This window comes from Syngnathus acus, chromosome 22 (assembly GCF_901709675.1).
Source record: "Syngnathus acus chromosome 22, fSynAcu1.2, whole genome shotgun sequence".
NCBI classification, from domain to species: Eukaryota; Metazoa; Chordata; class Actinopteri; order Syngnathiformes; family Syngnathidae; genus Syngnathus; species Syngnathus acus.
Genome location: NC_051106.1, coordinates 3,124,580 through 3,141,428, shown reverse-complemented (window position 1 = coordinate 3,141,428; position 16,849 = coordinate 3,124,580). Strand labels below are relative to the sequence as shown.

General features: G+C 39.9%; 4 protein-coding genes across 5 annotated transcripts; all 4 read left to right on the top strand.

Moving 5' to 3' along the window:
- The first annotated feature begins 2 nt into the window (after window positions 1-2).
- Window positions 3-2,242, top strand: zbtb8os (zinc finger and BTB domain containing 8 opposite strand). Its single transcript, XM_037242030.1, has 7 exons — window positions 3-181; window positions 683-707; window positions 791-912; window positions 979-1,061; window positions 1,288-1,340; window positions 1,429-1,465; window positions 1,536-2,242. The coding sequence occupies exons 1-7, from the start codon at window positions 100-102 to the stop codon at window positions 1,620-1,622; spliced, it is 489 nt and encodes a 162-aa protein (XP_037097925.1). The 5' UTR covers window positions 3-99; the 3' UTR covers window positions 1,623-2,242.
- A 508-nt stretch (window positions 2,243-2,750) lies between these two features.
- khdrbs1a (KH domain containing, RNA binding, signal transduction associated 1a) lies at window positions 2,751-7,328 on the top strand. 2 transcript variants are annotated; one of them, XM_037242230.1, is made up of 11 exons: window positions 2,751-3,152; window positions 3,584-3,711; window positions 3,959-4,075; window positions 4,165-4,311; window positions 4,387-4,511; window positions 4,579-4,834; window positions 4,950-5,026; window positions 5,101-5,162; window positions 5,243-5,417; window positions 6,972-7,034; window positions 7,104-7,328. In XM_037242230.1, the coding sequence occupies exons 1-9, from the start codon at window positions 3,062-3,064 to the stop codon at window positions 5,350-5,352; spliced, it is 1,113 nt and encodes a 370-aa protein (XP_037098125.1). In that variant the 5' UTR covers window positions 2,751-3,061; the 3' UTR covers window positions 5,353-5,417; window positions 6,972-7,034; window positions 7,104-7,328. The 2 variants fall into 2 exon arrangements, with proteins under 2 accessions (XP_037098125.1, XP_037098124.1); XM_037242229.1 differs by having other exon boundaries at window positions 5,243-7,034; window positions 7,104-7,324.
- Window positions 7,329-7,845: 517 nt separating this feature from the next.
- Window positions 7,846-12,264, top strand: tmem39b (transmembrane protein 39B). The gene is made up of 9 exons (XM_037242228.1): window positions 7,846-8,038; window positions 8,555-8,737; window positions 8,810-9,029; window positions 9,541-9,624; window positions 9,777-9,931; window positions 10,775-11,108; window positions 11,307-11,494; window positions 11,591-11,711; window positions 11,901-12,264. The coding sequence occupies exons 2-9, from the start codon at window positions 8,607-8,609 to the stop codon at window positions 12,132-12,134; spliced, it is 1,467 nt and encodes a 488-aa protein (XP_037098123.1). The 5' UTR covers window positions 7,846-8,038; window positions 8,555-8,606; the 3' UTR covers window positions 12,135-12,264.
- A 236-nt stretch (window positions 12,265-12,500) lies between these two features.
- On the top strand, window positions 12,501-16,789 carry ccdc28b (coiled-coil domain containing 28B). The gene is made up of 6 exons (XM_037242231.1): window positions 12,501-12,691; window positions 13,568-13,819; window positions 14,162-14,331; window positions 15,123-15,277; window positions 15,898-15,920; window positions 15,993-16,789. The coding sequence occupies exons 2-6, from the start codon at window positions 13,584-13,586 to the stop codon at window positions 16,045-16,047; spliced, it is 639 nt and encodes a 212-aa protein (XP_037098126.1). The 5' UTR covers window positions 12,501-12,691; window positions 13,568-13,583; the 3' UTR covers window positions 16,048-16,789.
- The last annotated feature ends 60 nt before the right edge of the window (window positions 16,790-16,849 follow it).

Genomic DNA, 16,849 nt, shown 5'->3' with positions numbered 1-16,849 from the left:
TCCCGCCCTATCAACCATGTTGGAAACCACTGAGAAGTGCGACATGCGGGAAGTCTCTTTCGGATCATCTCTACACTTGACACACCGCACAGCCCTGAAATGGACGATCGCGCGTTAGATCTGACAGATGCGATGAAAGAAACTAAATCCAAGTATCCTTCAATTACAAAAAAATATGAATGTAAGTTAAACTTTAACTAGAGTTTAAGTGTTAGCTTAAATTGGTGACACTGTACGGGTGTGTACTTGATGTTGAATTGTCGTCAGATGCTCACTAGGGGGCGATATGGCTGGAAAATAAGAATTATTTCAACATAAAAATGTGATTTACGGTTGACAAAATAGGCTTCTTTGTTTGCCTATCTCAGCAGTGAATTTAAGACACACTTTAAACAAATAAACAGAATTTTGACTCTGATGAAGGCGGAAGAACCCGCCGAAACATGTCAGGTAAATACACCTAAAATAATTTGTTTGATATAGAAGAACCAGTGAAGTAAATAAACAGAATGATCTGTGATTTTTTAAAATCGTCCAGCCCTAGTAATAAGTAAGGCTAATTTTGATTTACAGTTAAAATAAAGTGAAGTGACGTTCTAAAGTTAACATTACCTGTTACATTGTTTCAAAAGCAAGACCTGAGTTTTGTCTAAAATAATGACCTTGTGTTCATTTCTTACAGATTTGGATCATACAGCCGATGTACAGTGAGTGCCCTATTATGTCAAGAGTTTATTCACAGTTTTAGGTTAGGTCATGGTTGTGTTAACATTTGGTTATGCTTTCTCAGAATTCATTCCTGGGGAGACACTCTGGAGGAAGCCTTCGAACAATGTGCCATGGGCATGTTTGGCTACATGACGGACACCGAAACAGTGGAACCCATCGATACTGTAGAAGTGGAGTCAGAAGGTGAGAAATCTGAATGCAGTCATTAATTCTCTATAAATAGTCATACTTTTCTCCGGATGTCTACAGGGGAAGACTTTGAATCATTACTCTTCCACTTCCTAGACGACTGGCTGTACAAGTTTAGTGCTGATATGTTCTTTATTCCTCGGGTGAGTATGTTTTTCACAACTTGCCTGTAGCTTCACAAAAGCAATAAACAATCAGTTCCTATGCCAACTGCAAGATGAGGAATTTTGCATTTAACACATAGCCGATTAAACCTGATACATTGTTGGAATGTGTGCGACAAGTCAATTATTACTATACTTCTAAAATAACAATTTGATTATATTGTTACAATCTTCATTGTGGTTTCATTTATGTTTCTTCCAACAGGAGGTCAAAGTTTTGTCTATTGACAGAATGCATTTTAGGATTCGCTCCATCGGGTAATGTTGACCTCTTCAGGACTGTTACTTACTGTTATGTTGCCTAAAATTACCTCACAATCTTACCCACACGTTTTGTGTGTTGAAGGTGGGGTGAAGAATTCTCACTGTCGAAGCATCCACAGGTACAAATCCTGACAAAAGGTTGTTCAGAGAAAAAATGACAAAGTAACAAAAATTGTTTTTGTCTCCTAGGGTACGGAGGTGAAAGCCATCACATACTCTGCAATGCAAATCCACGATAAAGAAAAACCAGAGATATTTGCAATTATTGATATCTGATACCTCAAAATGATGGTCACACAGCTAGTTCATTAGGACTGGAGTACATTTATGGCCAAATTAAATGGCCTTTTTATGTAAGAACTTGATGATTTAATTGTAAAATATAATTTGCTGCTTTTGGGTTCTGTGATAGGTTAGAAATGTATGATACTACATTAACTATTAATAGCTTATGAATTGTCTGAATATTTCAATCATGATTAATTTTTGAAAGGGTTATCAATGTTGTTGTTTTTTACTGAATATTTATTCTATTAAGAAAAACAATGCTTCTTAAGTCCATCAATCAAGAATTTCCTTCCATACGGGATAAGGTGGTTAGAAAATAGATGGAGGGATGGAAAATGCACTCCTTTAACTTTTTCTTGAATCTTTGTACATCAAGGGTCACCAAAATTGTGCTTGTGACCTTTTCCAACCATAGATGATGAGTAGTTTTATAAAATCTGCTATTTCAGATGTATGTATCAATCTGATAGCACAATTGCATGAATTACGTACCTCAGTTAAAAAAAAGGTTGCTGACCCCTGATTGAATGTAAGTAAATTGCCTTTGCATTGTTTTGTGGTAACTGTTGTTGGAAATTAAATATATTTTGAAAAAATGCAATCTTAAAGCAGTTTCAGCAGTGTTCTTTGGATACTTCTGATGACACATTAATGTTACTCCCAAAAAGTGATAGGTACCTATCGGATTCTGAGAAACAAGATATTCCTCCCCCTTTTTTCTTTTTTTTTTTTAAAACTCATTAGCAAATCCATGTCATTGTGGCATATGGTATGTAGTTTTTCATAGTCTGAGCTAATGTAATGTGTGCATTTTTTCATGCCAAGTAATCTCTGTTTCTAGAGCACTTAAGCAACAGCTGCAAGTGCTGTATGTAAAACAATGTATTAAAATATTCTTTTATAATTCTATATAATTGCAAAATACATTGTTGATTGGATTGATCAATAGACTTGGAACTTAGATATGTCTGACTTTAACTACATTTCAGATTGTACTTTTTTTTTTTTTTTTTTTTACTTGTACAGGATAATGATTACCTTAATCGGATTTATTTATTTTATTTATTTATTATTTAATTACAAGGGTTTAAACTTTTAGATTGGTGATTAGTACGTCATTTCCGGCGGCTGCCTCTCTTTCTCCTCTCGTTCATATGCAGCTGCGCCATCTCCCCATTGTCCGTTGACGGAAGGTAACATCACCGCCACCGAACCTCCACTGGACTAAATTATCACGACGCTGTTGATCACGAGGACTATTGTTCGCTTTTTTGCTGCTGTCTTGAGTTGCACGAAGCCTCAGCACGGCGAGCGACGCTGCGTTTGTTCCATCCAGTGGCGTTAGCGAGGTTTGAGCTTAGCAAGTGCTAACAAAGAGGCCAATTGAAGTCCGCCATCGTGTGAGACCTGGTTACGAGGAAAGCAAAATGGAAGACACAAAATACCTACCGGAGCTCCTGGCCGAGAAGGACAGCTTGGATTCATCTTTCACCCACGCCATGAAGCTTATTTCTGCTGGTAAGTTGATTCGTCTGGTGATGAGCAACCCACGGCCCGTTTTTTGAATCATTGAAAAGCATTGCAATGTGTTCATCCAAAACATTGGCGTTTTAAACACGTGATGTCCACGTGAATCATCCATGATTGCGTTATGATTTCTGAATATATTCCTGATTGACTACTATATTCTTGAGTTAGTTGTGGTTATTTTAGTATTGTGTTACCGCCAATTCTTAGCGTGACTGTCATCGCCATTTGATGGAATAGGTTTGGAGTATCATTTGTGCCATATTAATATTAATAATCGTAACCTGGATCTCCTTTGGCCAACAAACTATCTTTATTGTCACTGTTCATGTTTCCCATTGAGTGTGCCCCCGTTGTGCCAACATTGAGTCGTTGCATGTCCTCGTGTCCTGGTTTCTATGTTCATTGTTCACCTTCTGCAGAGATTGACAGGATCCAAAAAGGTGAACCTAAGAAAGAACAAGACAAAGAGAAATACTTGGACCTCTTTGCTACAAAAACTCTGCAGCTCAAAGAGCGTGTACTTATACCATCCAAGCAGTATCCCAGGGTAAGTCAATCGTAAAATAAAATGCCGCTATTCTGCACTCCCATTGTATAATTATAGCATGATAGATTTGGTTTTGTGATAATCAAGGATAGTAATTAGTAGAGGTTTCTGCATTGTGCTCATCTTAAATGACTCAAAATAAGTTCATGAGTCTAAGCTGATTTCTGCAAACCAGCCGGTTTTGCTCCTTAACTGGAGGTCACCAGGGAAGACTCTGTGCTAAATCGTTTCTGTTTAATTTCAAAAGGTCAACTTTGTCGGCAAGCTATTGGGGCCACAGGGTAGTACCATCAAGAGGCTACAAGAGGAAACTGGTGCAAAAATTTCAGTTTTGGGAAAAGGTTCCATGAGGGATAAGACTAAGGTATGCACGTAATTTAGATGTTCTCAATTCTATAATGCATGATTTGCCCTTTGTCTTTAGTTGTACTAGAGTTTGAATTGTCCTATTAGGAGGAAGCGCTACGTAATGGCGGTGAAGCAAAGTATGCTCACCTTGCATTGGAGTTGCACGTTTTCATTGAAGTGATGGCGCCCATCCCAGACGCCTACCTTCGCATGGCTCATGCGATGGATGAGGTCAAAAAGTTCCTGATCCCAGTAAGTCACTCATATTTTACATAACACTGTTTTACTTTGATATTGTCAATGCTTTGACAAGAATTTGTTTTTTAGGAACCTGGTGAGTATGACCCATATATGGACCCCCATTTCCTGAATGGCTCTCACGACGGTTCAGCCAGGGGACGTGGCGGGCCTATGGGAAGAGGCCGAGGTGTACCACCAGGTCCCGGGCCGAGGTAAAACTGATGTAACTAGTGATGCTCCTTTGGGGCAAAAAAGTGCCAACTGGTCTGGTTTCCACAGAGGGCGTGGACTTCCCCGCGGTGGTCCTCGTGGGGCCATGCGCGGTGGCGGCCCACGAGGAGGAGTAAGCCGGGGCAATTCTCGAGGCGTGCCAGCTGGTAGAGGTGGACCCACGACTCCCACTCGAGGAGGTTCCTCCTCACGGTCCAGACCCCCTGCTACCGGGGCACCGAGGATGCTCCCCGCCGCTGCCCTTTCACACCAGCAAGTCCCCCCGTCGGGCTCCCAATCCAAACCTGAGTCCTATGAAGACTATGTAAGCTATTAAACATAGCTTTCTTATTTAGACATCTCAATAAATGGTTTATCAAACACACGTCTTGACATCTTTTTGCCAAGATAATGTACTCAGTGATTTATCTTCCTTCCAGCCTGCTTATGAGGATTCATATGCAGAGCCAGCCTATGAGGGATATGAAAATTATTATAGCCAACAACCTTTACCCACGTAAGTGAATGTTATAACAAGAACTTGCCATTACATTTCAGCACAATATACTTACATATGAAATCTCTTTACAGGGATACTGAGTATTATGACTACGGTCATGGAGAGCCCCAGGAAGCCGCCTATGAGCAATATTGTAAGTATTCAATGCTATTTATGTCCAAATTTGAAAGATAGATGAATGTATTTTTTTGTCTTAATTTTCCACCCAATTAGCTCAGGAGGACTGGGAGAGCACATGGGCCGCCTCTGCAGCCGGAGGCAAGGCTGCTCCGGCGAGGCAGGCAAGAGGAGCCTATCGAGAGCATCCCTATGGAAGATTCTGAACAGCTACCGGTAGAAGGTTGCCACGGCAACTGCCTTCGATTGTAACTCACTTAACGTTTCAAAAGTAATTTCCATGGTTTTTCCCTTCTCTTTTTATGGTTTAGTTTTAATAGTTTCTCATTTTTAGCACAGATTTTGTTGCACGTGTTCAATTTTCCGGGAGTAAAAAGTGTGGTTTCGTAGTAACTGTTAAAATTAGTAGTTGGCGGTTCCATCGTGACAAACCTCCGAGGCATTCATATTTTAGCAATATTTACTGGTTATGTTTTAATTATCATAACAAAATTATCGTGGCAAAAGAAATCTAGCTTCCATATCTAGTTCTTACAAACGGAACAAAAGAGCTTAGTTAATTTGAAGTCTAAAAAAAATTGTTTTATGGTCCAACACGAATCTTATATAAGAGTTTTTGTCTTCTAATAGGTCAATCATATCTTATTGTAATAAAATACAACAAAAGGAAAAAAAATATGCTTGATAATATGATTTGTCACAATTAACTCTCAAAAATACTGAAAGCCAACCAATTCTCAATGTGTGTGCCAGGTGGCTGCAGCCTTCTCAATAGTTTGTACATAACTGTAGGACAACTGTGTATATTGTAAGACACGTAAAAAAAAAAAAATGCTTAATTGTGTACGTTTGGCTAAATAGAATTCTAAACGCGTTTATCCAAATGTCTTTCTGCATTGCGTTGTTTTAATAAAGTTTCTAGTTTTGAGTTTAAACTTGATTTAAAAGTGGTATTTTGCCTTTGTTTGTACCAAAAAAAAAAAAAAGAAAAGATTTCCCTTGGTGAACATGTAAAAATGTATTTGACGCTGAACAAGCTACCTGTGTACTGTCAGTAAGATTTTTCTTTAAAGCAAAACAAAACAGTGTATGGACTTTGAACTAAGTATTGTTTTTCCAAATTTCCTAAACTATACTTGTAATGTCACTGACAATAATAAAGTTCATCATTCCACGAGGTACGGTCTGCCAAATAGAAGTTGGATTTGATGATCTCCTGCTTGAATATGCATTGTCGTCAACCTTTAGTGTATCTGCAATCCTAGAAGGCGTCAGCCACTTGAAGTAACAACAATATTTCAAACCAAGCTTGCAGGGGTCTTGACTTTGAAGCAAAGTCATGCTGGCTGCTTTTTTATAAAAGACAAAAATCGCTGAGGGGAGGATTCTAAAAGCCAAAAGATCGCCACATGAAGGTAAAACTAACCAACTCTCATCTATTAGATTTTTGTTTTATTTTGTGACCAAGTATAAGGTAATTAAAAAAAAAAGTGCAAAATGGTATCAGCTGTTCCGAGCAAAATAAGCCGTACAAAAATAGATCAGAAATTGTGATGCAACTCTTGCTCAAATAAAAATAAGTCGTAACTTAATGCAATACCTTGACAATTTTTGGAGATTGGTGATGAATGAAAATTCATTTCATAATATATCACCTAACAATACTTGTGATTAGTAATATCCCAATAATGAAAATAAAAAAACATGTTTGAGTTGCTTAAATCTTTAGATCATGTTAGATTTGCATGTTTGCCCGTGTGAGTACGAATCCATGTTCAGTGTGCGTATTTGTGCTGCTAAGAACTCATTTTGTCTTCCTTTTTAGGTGTTAAGTGACATGTCTCAATGCTGGAGACAAAACTGCTTCCAAGATCCCTAAGCAATCACGGTTGGTGAAAAAAACATTTTATTACATCCTGTGTCAAAGAAACTAAAATTTGCTCTGTTTCTTACTCAGGTCATTCAAGTGTCCTTTTGAAAGGCGGGAGAAACTTTGTAGCAGTCAAGGCTGCTTTGTCGTCACTCAACCCGCACTTTGCTTTGCAGAATGTTTTCTGAGGAGACAAGTCATCTTTCCTCTATGAGGATTTTTTCAATATCTATAAAAAAATTTACCCAGTTCAGTCTAAACTTGCAATGTTAATGTTGACTTGAATAAAATATATTTATTGGAATTAATGCATCATTGACTTATTGCACATTTTTTATGGTTGCCAAGAGATGAATACTTCCTTTATCTACAGATAACCAAAATACAATGTAAGCAAGTTTACAATGTAACTTATGAGGAAGTTGTATTATCATTTTTGATATGTTTGACCTTTTGTGGCAGTTTAAGATCACACCAGATGCACTGGGATTTCACAATTGAAAAGTTGCATTGGCCCATGAACCTCCAGCTCACAATATAAGTAAATTAGACTTATAAAGGATAACTAATTGTTCATTCATATTTTGTCATAAAAATTAGGCAGGATGTGCTGTACTGGTAGTCAACTGCAAAACATTGCGTAGTCAAGTGGTGTGCAAACTTTGGCACGGGGGCGTCAGTAGCCCGCTGCATGTTTTCAACATAGTGTTTTGAAAATATATTCCAAAAAATAATAATATAATATAAACATTCAATATCGTCCAACAACCTTAGAGCTAGGAAGCTGACGTTCTGGCCTTGAAGTGTAGCGTTATGACGTTGGCACTGTATCTTTAACTGAGACTCCGCCCCCTTGGTTGCTAACATCTGCGTTGCCGTCTATCAGCGCTTGTACAACAACAATGAACGCCTTTGGTGATTCCAATAAAAAACACGCCAGTGTCTCAATAGATCTTCTTAAATTTTATTGTTTTTAATTGGAAATTGATGCTGCGAAACATTATTTGACGATCAGTGTGCTGGTAGGCTTTCATCTTTTTTAATATATCCTAGCTGAACGCTCGTTAGCTCGCTTCATGAACTCTTAGCTTAGGCCTTCGATCTTTGTATTTAATCAAGCATGGTGCTTGGCGGAAAGACCCTCCCGGCCCATTCGTCCTTGTACGATCCCCCACTTCCCTGCAGCTTTTGTCTTATGGCTTGGATGATTATGTTTCCAGGCTCATGTTGTACAACGGCTTTGTGACGTAGCTCAGTTCGTGAAATTCTAAGGGATGACTGTGCAGCAAGTGCGAAATACTATACAAGTTTGTAATAAGGTGTTTATTAGAGTTACAATTTGACTGCAGAGTGAGTTACTATATTGTGAACGTATATTTCCGGAATAGCGATTGATTGCTTGTGCTTGTTTAGACCACACCTTCGAGCAAAATAGGATTCCTAATGTGTTACTTGCATGCTGACGTCAGCTACTTATATAGCATCATTCCATAGGTGCTACTCTGGTTGTTTTGACACTTTCCCCCTTCTCTAAACAGGTCTCATAGAAAGGAGAAGATCCCTTTTAGGAGTGAGCTGTTGGTGGGTGTCATGGCAGGTGGAAGGCGAGGGGCCAACCGCACGACTTACTGCAGACCCCCACTTGGCAGTGAACCAGGCTCAGTAAGCAATGGCAACCACTCCACCAGCTCCCCTGTTACCGGGGTTCGATCTCGCACAAGGTTGTTTGAATCCTTCGGTTGCAATATGTAAAAAAGCGTCAAGAGTCTAATCCATTTATCCCCCACTTGCAGGAGTGGTACGGGAGCTTGCATGTCCAGCCCTCCGTTGGCTGCGCAGACTGTCGTGCCCTTGAAACACTGCAAGATCCCTGAGTTGCCTGGGGATCACAATGTGCTGTTTGAGCTCCATCTTTTCTTCTGCCACCTCATTGCCCTCTTTGTCCACTATGTCAACATCTACAAGACTGTGTGGTGGTACCCGCCATCACATCCGCCCTCACACACTTCACTGGTGAGTACCTGAACAGCGACGTGGATATTATTGTGATTGTCATGTGAGTTAAATCTAAAAGAATGAAATGTAAAACTTACCGTATTTTCCGGACTATAAGGCGCACCGGACTATAAGGCTCACCTTCAGTGAATGGCCCATTTTAAAACTTTGTCCTTATATAAGGCGCACCGGACTATAAGGCGCACCATTAATGCATCATGTCAGATTTTTAATCCAAATCATTCTCCATTTTATCTTTTTTATTTTAACTTCAGATGCAACAAATTACTTTATAATCACAAAATAATGATCCATAGTCTTTTGATTCATGATTCATAGTCTTCAGCGGGCCACTTATGATTGATTTCATGACACAATGCCAGTTTAAATTTAGGAATTTGGTCCATATATAAGGCACCGGACTATAAGGCGCACTGTCGGCTTTTGAGAAAATTTTAGGTTTTTAGGTGCGCCTTATAGTCCGGAAAATACGGTAAACTGATGATCAAGAATTGCATGTGTTTTACAGAACTTCCACCTGATTGATTATAACATGCTCGTGTTCATAGTCATCATTCTGGCTCGGAGGTTAATCGGAGCAATCGTCAAAGAGGTGAGAACATTTATTTTCCCCCTTATTTAATGCTGCATTTGAGGAGTTTTGAGTACTCAAATAAAAATAACTGATGTTGGAATTTGAGCAATTCTCTTGTTACTGTTTGACTTTGATACATAATGTGATAGAAACTTAATGTCCTCTTGCAGGCATCACAGAGTGGGAAGCTCTCATTTCCTCATTCCATCTTCTTAGTGACGGCAAGGTTTGCTGTGCTTACGCTAACAGGCTGGAGTCTGTGCCGCTCCCTCATTTATCTCTTCAGAACTTACTCTGTGCTAAGCCTGCTCTTCCTTTGCTACCCGTGAGTACCATCATGTCTGCTTGGTTCAGGGAACTTTGGACCTTGAGCTACCGAGTACGCTTGCATGGACACTTTGACATAGTTGACCTGGTATTTGTCCCCACACCACCCTGAGTTTATCTGATTAACAATGTGCTCTTCCTAAATCAAGGGCTAGTTATGTCACCAGATATGTAGCTGAAGGAGCAACTGCAATCCTTTTGTTGTTTTTAATAAGCAGTTCTTGTTTGCCATCCAAATACTTGTTTTTTCACATTGCTGATTGTTATTCTTATCTCTATCACATTACATTTACAACGTCATTACCTCTGCTGATAAGACGCAATGCCTCAGTTTTTTTTTTTTGACACATTTTTAACACTGGGACAATTAAAAGTTTGAAAGTTAGTTTTCATTGACAATTACTTGTTTCACAGGCTCAATTTGGAATTATTAAAAAATATTATTAAATAATTATTATCATTTAATCTTGTTGACATTTTTCCCCTCCGCACCATTTACATTTCATACATTCAATCCTAAGCACATTAGTTGCCCTTGTTAAAACAGTTTGGTTCATGAGTAAAATGTCACCTTACTCAATAATGTGGAGAACACTTAACCATCATTTTTTATTTATTTCCACTGAAGAATGTGTAGAATAATAGCATATGAATTAAAATATGAAATGTAAATAAAAGGGAACATTAGGATGAGTGTGCCCTTTTTGGAGGGAAACAATTTATTAAATTAATATATATTGGTCCTGATTGGAGCCATTGGGTTTTAGCTGCCCACTTAACCCATAGTAATTGTTTACTGTACAACTCTAAAAGCTATTCTTGTGCATCTTCTCTACCACAGATTCGGGATGTATATTCCATTTGTCCGGTTGAGCTGCGACTTGCGTCGTATAGGTGCCCTCTCCCCCATCGCCAGCATCGGCTCCAAGGAGCTTGGCGGCGTAGGCAGAGGGCGGGACTATCTGACGGTGCTCAAGGAAACCTGGAAGCAGCACACCAGTCAGCTGTACGGCGTCCAGGTTTTGCCAACTCATGCCTGCTGCCTTTCTCCAGACTTGATTCGCAAAGAGGTGGAGTTCCTCAAAATGGATTTTAACTGTAGAATGAAGGAGATGCTGCTCAGCTCCATGCTGAGTGCTTACTATGTGGCCTTTGTTCCCGTCTGGTTTGTCAAGGTGAGATTTTAGAATATAATAAAAAATACCCCCCCGCACCCGACAAATGTTAAATGTAAGAAAAAACGTTTAAACCTGCTGGTTTTCTTTGACGCACCACTAGAGGGAGCCCCACTCATAGAATCACTGTCCTGGTTACCAGAGGATTAAGCCACACCTCATGGATTTTTTTCTCCTTTGTTTTTGTTTCCTGTTTAGAGCACACAGTATGTAGACAAACGCTGGTCTTGCGAGCTATTCATCCTGGTGTCTGTCAGCACGTCGGTCATCCTCATGAGACACATTTTGCCACCTCGCTACTGCGACCTGCTCCACAAAGCTGCAGCTCACCTGGGCTGCTGGCAGAAAGTCGACCCGTCCCTCTGCTCCAACGTCCTCCAGCACATGTACGTAACACTCAACAGTTCAGAACTGCAGAGGCAACTCAGATAAGGCCAATTGAGAACAATTTGAAATATCGCCTCTGTTGTGTTTGCTCTCAGGTGGACGGAAGAATACATGTGGCCACAGGGGGTCCTGGTCAAACATAATAAGAACGTCTACAAAGCGATGGGACACTACAACGTCGCAGTACCATCAGACGTGTCACATTATCGCTTCTATGTGAGTAATACTAGAAGATAAAATAAAAAGGGCTTGGTGCCTTGATGATTAGCCAAATTGGCCCCATCAGTAAAGCGGCGAGTACACGTTGAGTATAGTGTGCTAGTTTTCGTCATCAATATTTAAGAGTTCCAAGCATTAATTAAAATTAATTCCTCGCAACTGACTCATTGTCTTTTCCACCTGCAGTTCTTTTTCAACAAGCCCCTACGAATATTGAACATCCTCATCATCCTGGAAGGCACCATGATTTTTTACCAGCTCTACTCGTTGATATGCTCCGACAAGTGGCATCAGACCATATCGCTGGCACTGATCCTCTTCAGTAACTATTATGCCTTCTTCAAGCTACTGAGAGACCGAATTGTCTTAGGCAAAGCGTACTCCTACTCAAACAGTCCATCAGAGCAGAAAGTCAGTTAAGTATAAATTACTGTGCGTTCAAGACAAAGAGGCTCAAGAGGTCTGTATTTTTTCTACAAATTGCATTTTGTGTCATGCTTTTGTTCTGATCTGTCATAATAAAAAGGAGATATTTTTGTATTACTTAAAATGTGGTCTGGTTGTAAATTGTTTTCTGACCTTGAAGATTGTTTGTCCTAACATTGTTGCCACCCTGGATACCACCGGTTTCTGCAGTTAAACATTTCTCTATTAATTTGAGACCTGTAAGGTAGTTTTACCTCCAATTTCTGTTTTCACATAACGAGGTCAAGGAAATAATAAGGGCGTCCACGTACCTGTCAGACATAGACCAGGGCGAACATTTCAATAAGTGTACTGTCTCTTTAAGACCGCTGAAGGCTGCAGCTGCGCAGAGAGCGTCGCTCGTCGCAGACGCGATTTAACACAAACATTTCCACGGATGCATCGGTTTTAAATACAACTTGGTTATATATTTCTACCCTCATAAATGAGGTGAATAACAAGGACAAATTTGATGATGCAACCATTGCATCCCCTCGTGCGTAACTGATTCGGTAAGTGCCATTTGTCTCATCGATTTTTTTCCGCATGCATGTAATCGGTGTATTTACAAACAAAAGACACCCAATTTCAGGCAAACGATAGTTTTAAATTTGACTTTTTAAAGTGTAAATATTTGTATCCCAACGCAGATTTTTTTTCCGTGTGTACTCTGTTTAATCCATAAAATAACTGCCATTAGTATTGATTTAATCTAATGGGATGAAGTGGCGACATGATCGTAATCCCATTTACGTGTCCAACTATAAAATTGCACTCCTTATGGTTTGCCCACACTAACTATGGCTGCAGACATTTTACATAAATCTTATTTGAATATTTCTATTGCTTTTGTCCTGAAAATTGATTTTTTTCCCCCATCCCACCGCTGGAAGTCTTCACATGAGGTCCATTTGAAAAGAGTTGTTGGCACTGCACTAGCACAATCCACAATATATTATGTACAAAACAATTAGTCTTTTCAAACATAATGGTCACTTTTGATTTACACTGTAATGGGGACCAAATAGCGAAACAGAAACTATGTATATTGTTGTAAAGTCATTTAAATACACGTAGTCCTCTACTTGGTGGTGGATCTCAAACTGGAGGCCCGAAAAAATGTGTAATAAATTATGTTTCATCATTTTGATTTATGATCACATGCATGGATATTTTTTTGGCAGAGTTGAGTCAAAATAATTATTTAAACAGGTGTAAAATCATGTTTTTTTAGTTAAACAAAATTGTTCGGAAAATATAGTCATCTTTTTTTACAATAAAGGCATCTTTTCCAGAATAGTCATACATTGTCAAATATATAATTGCAAAATAATAGCCCCAAAAAATCACGTGCCTATCCACTAAAAAGGCTCACCAACTTTCTGCTGAGCCAATTGGTGAACGATGGAGGACAAGCGCAAGAAAAGGAGCCCCAAAGTGTCCCTCCCGCAGCCACCTCCTCCCCCTATCAACCCACGGAAGGTCTCTGTCCTACCTGCCAGCAAAAGCGCCACCTTCTCTCTCGGCCTGCCGCAGCCCCCCTCACCAAAAAACCGAGGGAAGTACAAAAGGTCTGTTGGAGTGGCGGGACAACCCAAAGAGGTGTTCGCTGGAGTGGTGGCTCCACCCAAGACTACCAGGTAAATGTACTTTCATGCACTGAAATACCACTACGTCCCAAGATTGCCGTTGGTAGTATTTCCCCTAGTGGTACATAAAAAATTCACAGAATTACATTTTCAAACTGGGCATATTGTTAAAGTAGCTTCACTTTAATGGGAAAAAATCTTGCACAGTATTTATTCAGTGCGGTTCAGTTGTATTTAACTTTTAATTATAGTAGAATACATTTGCATTTAATCATTTTGAATTATTTATTTACAAATATTTATTGCAAATCCAGTCGGCGCTGCTGACCTTCTATGGTACACTGTAAATGGCTTTATGATCTGCGTGCTTTCTAGTTTTTTTTTCTCTTGCAGGGCTCACAAGGACAAGCCCAAGGCCCCCCAGCCTGCAGGGCCCAGTAAAGTAGTGCAGTCGTCCCCCCTGCAGCACTCCTTTCTTACCGATGTGTCCGACGTGCGAGAGATGGAAGGAGGCCTCTTGAACCTCCTCAATGATTTCCACTCGGGAAAGCTGCAGGCTTTTGGTAAGATGAATTTCAGCCATGTCTGCAGCTCATCTCACAGAATAGATCTAATATCAGGGTCACTGCACCAACTGAAAAGTTCCAAGTGAACTTTCACCGGTCACAATAATGCATTAACATTTACTACTAGAAGACTGCGTGTTCTCTGTTGAACTATTTAAGGGATGCCAGAACGATTGAGACACGGCCGTGGGGCCTTATTGCGGAATTATGCGGAAGAAGGTCTCTAAAATGATTTTTACTCTTATACTCTCTTGGCTGCATTCATAATGGAGGGCAGCTCCGCCTCGTTCACGTAACAATGTGTGACCCAATAATCTTCACTGGCGGAGCTAGAGGGGTGGTCGGGGGGGGGACAACGACCCCCCTCTCCATGTGCCAGGCCAGATAATTGTATTTCCTTATTTTTACAGTATTTTCTTTCCACATTTGCACCCGTCCCCCCATATAGTGAATCTTCAGGATTCTTTTTTTACGAATTGTTGGAGTTTGTAAAAAAAATATTGTTTTTGTTTCGCGGATTCCCTAAGTTATCATTGTCAAGGAAAAAAATACTAACTCGGCTAGTAACGGTCTTAACTAGTTTCAACTTTTAAGTGTGAAAGGGTTTGAATAGACAGGACAACATAGAACCAAGAAAAGGGTCACAGTGACACAACGGCCTAGTTCAAGTCATCTTCCAAAGAGGCCTAATCTAACAATCCGTAGTGCTAGTTTTACCCGTACGGAAAGATTTTCTGTCTCGTTGCGCAGAAGATGTGCATGTGATCATGGCTGTGTGTGTGGCGCAGGTAAGGTGTGCTCCTTCGAGCAACTGGAGCACGTGCGCGAGATGCAGGAGAAGCTGGCACGACTTCACTTCAGTATGGACAGCCACGTGGAGGAGCTTTCCGAGGACCAGAGGAAGTGTGCTTCGGACCACAACTTGGAACACCTGCTCGGCAACGTAAGCACAAAAGTGAACAGTGAAAACAGTGATTTGTTTTTTCTAAGTCCTTTGTCAAAAGAACCATAGTTTTTTTCCAAACAACATTTTTATTGCTTGCTGTTATAGCATATACAACTCAATTGAAAAAAGCAGAGATGAAATACAAACTAAACTGGTTGCACAACCCTCTATTAACTGGGGATGCAACTGGGTTGAATGACTCACTCACATTCCAACTGAAAAATATTTCTTTTTAATAGCTTTCAAATGCATGCAGCGATTTTGTGTCATGTTTTATTGCACAGCATTTGCTGAAGGGTTGAGTGCCTAAATCATGCTCCAGAAAAATGTCAAACAAGAATGAGAACTGGGCTATTGATGTGGTTAATTAGCCTTCATGGAAAACTCATGAAATATTTAATCGGGCCAAAACAACATTGTAATCGTCCCTTTTGCCTCCCCCTGCCGGGAGGTGAGCTCAGTCCTTACCGCTGTGGCTGAGCTCGCCTTGATGGGCATTACATGGATGTATCGACACGCAAATGAGTTACGCAATATCGCATTACGGATCAGTGTCAGGTTCGGTTTCCACTTATGCACATCAAATTTTTCTTTTGTCTCTGCCCGTCATCTTGCAGCTGGAAGAGCTCAGCACATCCATGTATCCTTTTTCGTCGATTCAGGTGTAAAATAAACCCGAATGTTTGTGGTAGTCTTTAATGTGCGTGTTCAGACAAAAGCTCCACTTGGCTGAGAACCAAGACCTGCCCAAGACATCTGCTCCCTGACTAAGTGAGGTGTTAAGGCTGTAACATCCCAGCTGACGCGGTTACCATGGACTTACTCCACGCGGCTGCCATAGTAACACGGCGGACACATAAAAGGGCGGAATGTACTTTTCCTGTTAAGTCACTGAAGGTGACAAATGACAAACTTATTCTTAGCACAAGAAACAATCTGAAAGTAATTTATGATTCCATTGAGTCTATTTTTCAATTTCAAAACATTTCAAAAGCATTGTGACTTTTTTAAGGACAAATGACACATTACCCTTGACCTACATTGTGGTTCAGTCAGACACTTTATATATTTGCTAATATTTTGAACAGGATAGAATAAGATGTTACTGTAAGACAATCTTTACCTAAAGACCAAATGTGCAACTTGGTTGTTGGAATCCAGATTTCCAGTTATGACATAATGAGCCCTTCTAATTTATCTGGACTGTCTTTGGGGTTTAATTAAGATGTGTATATTATACTGTGTCTTTATAATAAGGATTCAAAATGGCAGCTACTTCAAGTTTAGGGAATGTAAAGGGTGATAACAAATGCGCTCCATGACAGGCAATTTCAAGTTATTGCTTGGCCCAACCAATTAATTTTTTGTCTCCTGTGACTCTATAAATAAACTCCTTTGGGATTGCCTCTTGGAATTGCACTCCGCTTTCATTGTGAAAGGCAACATGACAATTTTTTTTTTAACCTTCGTTTTGGACAACATAACTTGCAAAATCCGTGTATCATGTCATAAAACTCGGGTCAACTTAAAATGTGTGTAGAGTACTTGATACTCAATGGCCCCAAAAAC

Coding starts and splice junctions, on each gene's coding strand:
- khdrbs1a (XM_037242230.1), top strand. CDS start 3,062: ATGGAAGACACAAAATACCTACCGGAGCTCCTGGCCGAGAAGGACAGC. Junction 3,153..3,583: donor CATGAAGCTTATTTCTGCTG/GTAAGTTGATTC, acceptor CACCTTCTGCAG/AGATTGACAGGATCCAAAAA. Junction 3,712..3,958: donor CATCCAAGCAGTATCCCAGG/GTAAGTCAATCG, acceptor TAATTTCAAAAG/GTCAACTTTGTCGGCAAGCT.
- ccdc28b (XM_037242231.1), top strand. CDS start 13,584: ATGGAGGACAAGCGCAAGAAAAGGAGCCCCAAAGTGTCCCTCCCGCAG. Junction 13,820..14,161: donor GCTCCACCCAAGACTACCAG/GTAAATGTACTT, acceptor TTTCTCTTGCAG/GGCTCACAAGGACAAGCCCA. Junction 14,332..15,122: donor GGGAAAGCTGCAGGCTTTTG/GTAAGATGAATT, acceptor TGTGTGGCGCAG/GTAAGGTGTGCTCCTTCGAG.
- zbtb8os (XM_037242030.1), top strand. CDS start 100: ATGGACGATCGCGCGTTAGATCTGACAGATGCGATGAAAGAAACTAAA. Junction 708..790: donor GATCATACAGCCGATGTACA/GTGAGTGCCCTA, acceptor ATGCTTTCTCAG/AATTCATTCCTGGGGAGACA. Junction 1,466..1,535: donor CACTGTCGAAGCATCCACAG/GTACAAATCCTG, acceptor TTTGTCTCCTAG/GGTACGGAGGTGAAAGCCAT.
- tmem39b (XM_037242228.1), top strand. CDS start 8,607: ATGGCAGGTGGAAGGCGAGGGGCCAACCGCACGACTTACTGCAGACCC. Junction 8,738..8,809: donor GGGGTTCGATCTCGCACAAG/GTTGTTTGAATC, acceptor CCCCACTTGCAG/GAGTGGTACGGGAGCTTGCA. Junction 11,712..11,900: donor TGTCACATTATCGCTTCTAT/GTGAGTAATACT, acceptor TTCCACCTGCAG/TTCTTTTTCAACAAGCCCCT.